At 31.2% G+C, this 8,876-nt stretch overlaps 1 protein-coding gene across 2 annotated transcripts in view; it reads right to left on the bottom strand.

Moving 5' to 3' along the window:
* Window positions 1-4,285: 4,285 nt before the first annotated feature.
* The window catches only part of LOC136037339 (fatty-acid amide hydrolase 2-like), a 206,635-nt gene continuing 202,044 nt past the window's right edge, over window positions 4,286-8,876 (bottom strand). For both annotated transcript variants that reach the window (XM_065720010.1, XM_065720011.1), the window contains one exon: window positions 4,286-4,713. In XM_065720010.1, coding sequence (XP_065576082.1) covers window positions 4,612-4,713 — 102 coding nt within the window. In that variant the 3' untranslated portion in view covers window positions 4,286-4,611. The remainder of the gene's footprint in view (window positions 4,714-8,876) is intronic.

The following is an 8,876-nucleotide window of genomic DNA, read 5'->3' as shown; positions in this document are numbered from 1 at the left end:
GTAAATTTTTTATATAATATTAAATTTAAGTTCTTATGTGATTTTAAATTTTTTATGTAAACCCATTTGTTGCTTATCTAGCGGCGAATTCAGCACATTCACAAAACAATCTCTTAGCATAGAAAGACATAAAATGACCACTCTATACTTACGATATATTTGAAATCGTTAGAGATAGCCTATGTCATTCCATTAAGAGTGACGAACTGTGATTGAACCAGTGCATGTACATTTTGCACTGGAGTTCATTGGAGTATGCATAGTGCACATGGGAGCATTTTAGGCTACTTTTTAGGTTAAAGTTTTGCACTGCAAAATTTGTTCTAAAATTATTGAATGCTTTGCGACAGCATTATGCTATATTTGTGGGTATTTTTCGATTTAATATATTCGCTTAAAAGAAATAAAAACAATTTACAAGAATGTAACTTGAGGCCAGTATTTAATTTGTTTATGGTAAGAAAATCAAAAGACCCCACAATGTTGTGGGAACAAAACGCGCCACCAGAATGGGTGTGCCCTTAGATACTGGTTAATGTTTATTAGGATTTTCAATTCGTTTAACTCAGTTTTTGGGCCACTGACATTTTTGACTCGTTACAATTGAGTGAAAATTGTCGATCTATATCACAAAATTGTGAAACACAGCAGATTACTGAGACTAGCCGTTTTGTGACACTCCATTCTGTATATTATTAAATAAAAAAACAAGTTTTTTTAACTGAAAGTAAGGAGCGACATTAAAACTTAAAACGCACAGAAATTACTTCGTATATGAAAGAGGCTGCTTCCTCATCAGCGCCCCGTTCTTTACGCTAAAGTTTGACTCTTTCTCTCCATTCTTCTTTTTAAAACAGTAAAAAACTTTAGTGTAAAGAGCGGGGCGTTGATGAGGAAGCAGCCTCTTTCATATACGAAGTAATTTCTGTGCGTTTTAAGTTTTAATGTCGCTCCTTACTTTCAGTTAAAAAAATTTGTTTTTTTATTTAATTTCTGAACGTTTTTGAATCAATTCATGTTTTGATTTTGGCTCTCCGCAGAGGAATAATCAAAACGAAATTTGCATATTTTTTTTTTTTTTTGCTAAATGGCTTTCTCATAATTTTGATCGAATGATTTTGAGAAGAAAAAGAGCGGGGGACGAAGCCTAGTTGCCCTCCGATTTTTTGGTTAATTAAAAAGGCAACTAGAACTTTTAATTTTTTACGAATCTTTTTATTGGTAAAAGATTTACGTAACTTATAAATTAGCTTACGTAAAGAGCTTTTGTATTCTCATGTTTTTATTACTTATATGAGGGGATTCGCCCCATCGTCAGTACCTCGCTCTTTACACTAAAGCTTAAATTTTATCCCAATTCATTAAGAATGACCCCTGAATCACAAAAGCCGTAGAATAAATAGTTGAAATTACTAAAAATACTTTAGCGTAAAGAGCGAGGTATTAGAAGGAAGTGAGCCCCTCATATGGGTAATAATTTTTGATTGTTTTAAGTTTTATTGCTGTTCCTTACTTCCAGCTGAGAAAGCTTTTTCACATTTATTTTTTAATTGTTTTTTTTTTAAATAAAGCTAGTAAATCCTGCTCTCCCTTCATAGAAATTTTCTTCTCCCATGACAAATTCTCGATGGAAAGTTCCCCCAGCATATCCCCCTCTTCTCAACCCCTCCCCCAACCAAAAAAATCCTCCTGAAAACGCCTGTATACTTCCCAATAACCATTACTATATGTAAGGACAGGTCAAAGTTTGTAACTTGTTGCCCCTCCCACGGGGACTGTGGGGGAGTAAGTCATCCCCAAAGACATAGTTATAAGGTTTTTCGACTACGCTGAATAAAATGGCTATCTCAGAATTTTGATCCGTTGACTTTGGGAAAATAATTAGCGTGGGAGGGGGCCTGGGAGCCCTCCAATTTTTTTGGTCACTTAAAAAGGGCACTAGAACTTTTCATTTCCGTTAGAATGAGCTTTCTTGCAACATTCTAGGACAACTGGGTCTATACGATCACCCCTGGGAAAAAACAAAACAAAAAAACAAATTAACACGCATCCGTGATCTGCCTTCTGGCAAAAAATGCAAAATTCCACATTTTTGTAGATAGGAGCTCAAAACTTCTACAGTAGGGTTCTCTGATACGCTGAATCTGATGGTGTGATTTTCGTTAAGATTCTATGACTTTTAGGGGGTGTTTCCCCCTATTTTCTAAAATAACGCAAATTTTCTCAGGCTCGTAACTTTTGATGGGTAAGACTGAACTTGATGAAACTTATATATTTAAAACCAGCATTAAAATGCGATTCTTTTGATGTAGCTATTGGTATCAAAATTCCATTTTTTAGAGTTTTGGTTACTATTGAGCCGGGTCGCTCCTTACTACAGTTCGTTACCACGAACTGTTTGATGACCACCGCAATACGACCTCATTTTAACTACAGTAATATGACTGAATGGATCTCTAAATTTTGAAACCTGGAGATTCAAACGAATCTCCAACTTAAACGAGGCATATTATAATTAAAAAACTGTTAAAATAAGTATACCGAGAAGGTTAGAATGACAGGAAGTCCTTATTCATTCCCAATGTGAGGACGTGAGAATTGAAATGTAGTAGTTGATGTGTGAGTGAGAAAAATTGAAGGACTTGAGAGACAACGTCTTGGAGGGTAGAAAATATGATACAGAGCCACCGCTATATGTAATAGGGATCGAAAAAGATGGTGAAATAAGGTGCCCGAGGGAATTCATTGGAGTATGCATAGTGCACACTGGAGGAGTTTAGGCTACTTTTTAGGTTAAATCATTAAGTTGTTGAAATACACGTTTTTTATGTATATTCGGCATTATTTTGTATGACGCCAATGCCCGGTGACTTTTCACAACAAATTATACCATATACTGCATAATGCATTCTAGGGACGAAATTTCATTATCCTAAAACTGCATATCCTAAAAGACTGGAAGGATATTGAAAAAGGGTTTTTGGTAGTTTTAAATTGTAGTACTTAGAGAAATTTCTTTATATAGTCTTTTGGCCCTGTTCAGGCTAAAGTTTGAGTTTTGTGGCATAAAAAGATCAGGTTCGGTGCTTTTTATTGGCGTAATTTGTTGGTTGGTTGAACAGGGAAATATAGCCCAAAATTTCCATCTGAATGAATTCTCTCTCAAAATTTGTTGACCATTGGTGAGAAGCGATAAACCCCACAGAAAAAGATACACAGAAAAAAAAACAGAAAATTTTTTTGGTCACTGTTCTGAACAAAACTATGAAATTTAGCATTTTCAAACAGTTCGTGGTAACGAACTGTAAGTAAGGAGCGACACCAGCTCAATAGTAACCCAAACTCTAAGAAACTGGAATTTTGATATCAAAAGATATGGATAAAAAAATCGGCTTATTATCCTGATTCCAAATATATAAGATTCATTAAGTTTAGTAAATCTAATATATAACAAAACAAGTTCCATTGATTGATTCAGTCGTTTTCTCAGATCAAACCAACATGCTTGGAAGTGAATCTTTTAAACCGTGTTATGCCCTATTTTCTCGCTAACATAAATATTTCGATGTTGATATTTGATTTTTTCTCACGATCCAAATCTCACGATCCACAAATTTTTTCTCACGTCCCGCACCCTCAAATAAAAAAAGTTCTATCAATAGGTTCGATACATTTTCCCCGATTCAAGCTTGATTCGAATGACACTGGAAAATTTATTATTTTCTTTTTTAATGTTTCACATTTTCTTTTCTCGCTCATAGAAATTTTTTTAAACAATCCCGATTCCCAACTATCCCTGTGAGCTAGAAGAGATGAAAAATCACATTTTTTTTAAAAAAAATATAACTTCCAAATATCTTACAAACCAAACTTGAATTAAAATCAAGTAGCTATGGGCGTCAAGCCATGGCTAATTGTAGAAAAAGCCAAGATAAATAGTCCGATTGAGTGAGAGGCAAATCTGGCATAACTCCCTTATTAGGATAGTATAAAAATGATATTAGTTCATTTGTTAATAGATATGTCTATCTATTATCCGTCCATGCGTCGTTCCTAGGGCAGTAGAACTAAGGTAGATAATCATAGAGTTAAGATAGTCATAGAACCTACAGTTTTTCAAGTATTTCGTTAAATGGCTCGGTTAAACGGCGGGAGTAAGTATGAGTATAAGTATTGGACCAATACTTGTTTGTTAGATTTTGTTGGCTTGTTTTGTTAACAAGCAATTTGTATCAACAGGTTTCATCGGTTTTCTACGATCCAATTTTGGTTTGCGAATGAAATCTTTAATTTCAAAATTTAATCTCCAACACAAATAACAAAATCAAAACACATAAAGAAAGAGAAGAGTAATGCCAAAAACCAAACAACGCACCAAACATCACTGGTTTTTTTTTTTTTTTTTTTTAATTTCTGAAAGAATGTTTCATTTCAAAATCCAACCTCCAAAACAAAAATAAAAAACAAGTACAAAGTTAAGCCAAACACCTAACAAAAAACAATTCCAATCACTGGTATGTATAACACAATCAAATAAACAAACTACAAGAGGGATTAAGTAGACGGACTTCTGATATCACGGGTATCGTTAGTCATATTGACAGTGATTCGTTAACAACTGATTTTGGAAGGAGAAACCCAACCTCCAAACGATTTTTCTAACTCACAGGCAGCAGCAATAGTTAAATGATCCATATAAAGGGCACCAACAACCTGGAAAAAATGTAGCATTAAAAAAGAGTTTAAAAAGCCTTAAAAAAGTTTTCTGAAGTCGAAAAAAAAAACTTTTAGAATTTTGAAAGTTTTTAAAAGTTTAAATGAAATGTAGTTAAAAGATAAAAAAGTAAAAAAAAACTTTTACAAAAGACATTTTAAAAAAAGTAAAAAAAAGTAAAAATTATTAAGTTATATCTTATTAGCTAATATATATACATTTATTACCGGTATGCTAAACATTTTCTCGGTTTCCCACCTTGGCCACCTTGGGCCGATAGGAGATACAGTATTATAGACCCTAATGCGGCCATCCCCAGATGCCATAATTCTGACAATAAAGAAATCATTGGACACCCGTGGTGTTCCCTTTCAAAACAGTAAATGCACAACGTTTTTTTTTTGTAATTATTGAGCTTGTTATTTGTATTGTGTAATTGTTTGATTAATTATTGTGCTTATATGCTTGTTTCATGAATTTTCCGTCTTTCTCTTTTTCTTCTCTAAAATCTAAAACTCTGTTTGTTATTGTGTTTAAAAATGGGTCATAAATGAGTTCAATATATATATATATATATATATGTATATATATATATATATATATATATATATATATATATATATATATATATATATATATATATATATATATATATATATATATATATATATATATATATATATATATATATATATATATATATATATATTATGAAAAGAGAAATCACCAATGCAACAGCACAAACACATAAAAAAAAAGACAGAAGGAGAAAAGGAAGACTGTTTTCCTAAATTAGTGATTAATATAGACCAGCACTTGAATGAGGCCTTAACCCTACTCATCCATACAATCACATAGGTCAAACAGCTTAGCCATACACAATCAACCATAAAGCATAATCCATGGACAGGCAGTCATGTCGTCAATAAGTATAAGTCGTCATTTACCAAACAATAGGAACAATAAAGACAAATAATTCAGAGGCAACAACCCAACACAAGGGCTCATCAGGAGAATACACTTGCCTATAGGGTTTCGCCACATTAAATTCTCTACCCAGTCAAGTGTTGTGGCTACCACAGAATATCCATGGCATCCCCGTGTCAGGTATCACCCCCAAAATACATGCCCATGAAAAAAAAAAAAAAAAAAAAAAAAAAAAAAAAAAAAAAAAAAAAAAAAAAAAAAACAGCAAATGTGAATCAACCAAGTGACACCAAAATAATCTTATCCTGTTAATATATCCCTCTTTTTAGCAACAATCGGTAAACTAAATATGATAAATTTTACCAAATCACAAATATTAACACATTGCAAAAAACCTGAATGAAGTAAACAATTATAGAATTGTTGTAATAAATTCTATTATAAATAAAACAGAATAAAAATAAAACAGAATATATAGAATTATGTTTGAAACAATATAAATATATATATATATATATATATATATATATATATATATATATATATATATATATATATATATATATATATATATATATATATATATATATATATATATATATATGTATATATATATGTATATATGTATATATATATATATATATATATATATATATATATATATATATATATATATATGTATATATATATATATTTATATATATTTATGTATATATATGTATATATATATATATATATATATATATATATATACTAGCTGTTGGGGTGGCGCTTCGCGCCACCCCAACACCTAGTTGGTGGGGGCGCTTCGCGCCCCCCCCAAGCCCCCCCGCGCGCGTAAGTCGTTACGCGCCATAATAGTTACGCGCCATTGTAGTTGTGTCCCTATGTCCCACCTGTGAATATAGATATATATATATATATATATGGTTTTAACTACGTAAAACTTGCGAATATACAACATTCTTTGCTGTCCCATTGTCTTTGCATATAAATAGATTGTCAGGTTATCCCCCTGTTTCCCCCGGTGTCCCCGTTGTAGTTGTGTCCCTGTGTCCCGGTCGTCATTTATATTCCCTGTGTCCCGGGTCCCGGTCATCATTTGTATCCCGGTGTCCCGGTCTGTATATACATTCGTTTTTTAGTTTTGTTTTTCTCCTTTATTTTTTTCCTTTTTTTTTCTTTTTTAGCTTATTTAGATTTTTAGATTTTTTAGTTTTTTTTATTAGTTTTTAGTTTTTATTTCTTTTTAGTTTTTTTGTCCCGGTCGTCATTTATATCCCCCTGTTTCCCCCGGTGTCCCCGTTGTAGTTGTGTCCCTGTGTCCCGGTCGTTATTTATATTCCCTGTGTCCCGGTCGTCATTTGTATCCCGGTGTACCGGTCTGTATATACATTCGTTTTTTAGTTTTGTTTTTCTCCTTTATTTTTTTCCTTTTTTTTTCTTTTTTAGTTTATTTAGATTTTTAGATTTTTTAGTTTTTTTATTAGTTTTTAGTTTTTTTTTCTTTTTAGTTTTTTTGTAGTTTTTACCTTCTTTTTAGTTTTGTTAATTTTTTTTTTTACTTGTGTCCTGGTCGTCATTTATACTCCCTGTGTCCCGGTGCTTTGTTGATTGCTAATCGAACATTCCTTTTGTCCTGGTCGCTTTCTCTTTGAGTGTCGTCATTTATTTTTTTCTTTTTTAGTTCTTTTAGTTTTTACCTTTTTTAGTTTTTTTTTAGTTTTTAGTTTTTTTAGTTTTTTACCTTTTTTTAGTTTTTTTAGTTTTTTAGCTTTTTTATTTTTTTTATTAGTTTTTAGTTTTTTTGTAGTTTTTGCCTTTTTTTTTAGTTTTTTGTCCTGGTCGCTTTCTCTTTGAGTGTCGTCATTTATTAGTTTTTTCCTTTTTTTTTTTAGTTTTTTATTGGTTTTTACCTTTATTTTAGCTTATTTTTCAGTTTTTTCCTTTTTTTTAGTTTTTTTTTATTTTTTATTTTTTTTAGTTTTTTACCTTTTTTTAGTTTTTTTAGTTTTTTAGTTTTTTAGCTTTTTTACTTTTTTTATTAGTTTTTAGTTTTTTTTTGTAGTTTTTGCCTTTTTTTAGTTTTTTCAGTTTTTTTTTTAGTTTTTTATTGGTTTTTACCTTTATAGTTTTTTTAGTTTTTTAGCTTTTTTATTTTTTTTATTAGTTTTTAGTTTTTTTTGTAGTTTTTGCCTTTTTTTAGTTTTTTCAGTTTTGACGTCACCTAATCCAGTTTTTTCAGGTGACGTCACCTGACACATCCATCCACACATCCATCCACACATCCACAGACAGACAACTTATTTTTATATATATAGATATATATATATATATATATATATATTTATATATATATATATATATATATATGTATATATATATATATATATATATATATATATATATATATATATATATATATATATATATATATATATATTGTCACTATCTGAAGAACACATGGTAAATTACTCTTGGTGAAGTTTGGTACACCCAATTTTCCTCGTTTCCTAAAATCCTAAAATTGGCTTTCTATTCTCGTTTACGAGTTTTCCGGACATGAGAAAAAGGCAATAGTATTACGTAATGCTATTTTATACCTCTATTTAATTCTCTTTTTTTCCATTTATTTCATTTCTGCCTTCTAGCCTGGAAATTGTTGATAGAAATTTTGCAACTGACCCATAGATTCTGACAAATGTTATGGATAACAAGTTGAAATAGTAATTTCATCGTTTTATTTTTCGTATTTGATTGACAAAAGAAATGAAATATGCGTCCATGTCTTTCAAAACTGACACAGGTGAAAACAGACCAGAAAGAAAGAGAAAAACTCAGGAATTATTATCATTTTATATTAACACTGACTAAAAAAAGAGGGATATGGCCACAATGTATTATTATTATCATTTTTTTTTTTTTTTTTGGTCTTAGACCAGTGTGCTTTGTATCGAAAGACTTGTCGTAAAAATTTCGAAAAAGACACTTTCAATTGGAAATTGAAACGGCTAGTGCTCTTTTTAATAGTCGAAAGTAATTGGAGGGCAACTAACCCCCCTCCCACGCCCACCATTCCCCCAAGCAAACTCAATCAAAATTTTGAGATATCTATTTTGTTCAATGTAGTTGAAAGGTCCAGGAATGATGTATTTGAGGTTGACAACCCACAGCCATCAGGGCAAGGGTTAAAAGTTGTGCTCTGGGGGCATATAAGGTTTATACAGAAAGGGTG

This window comes from Artemia franciscana, chromosome 16, assembly GCF_032884065.1.
Source record: "Artemia franciscana chromosome 16, ASM3288406v1, whole genome shotgun sequence".
In the NCBI taxonomy this organism is placed as follows: Eukaryota; Metazoa; Arthropoda; class Branchiopoda; order Anostraca; family Artemiidae; genus Artemia; species Artemia franciscana.
This window is presented reverse-complemented; position numbering and strand designations above follow the sequence as displayed.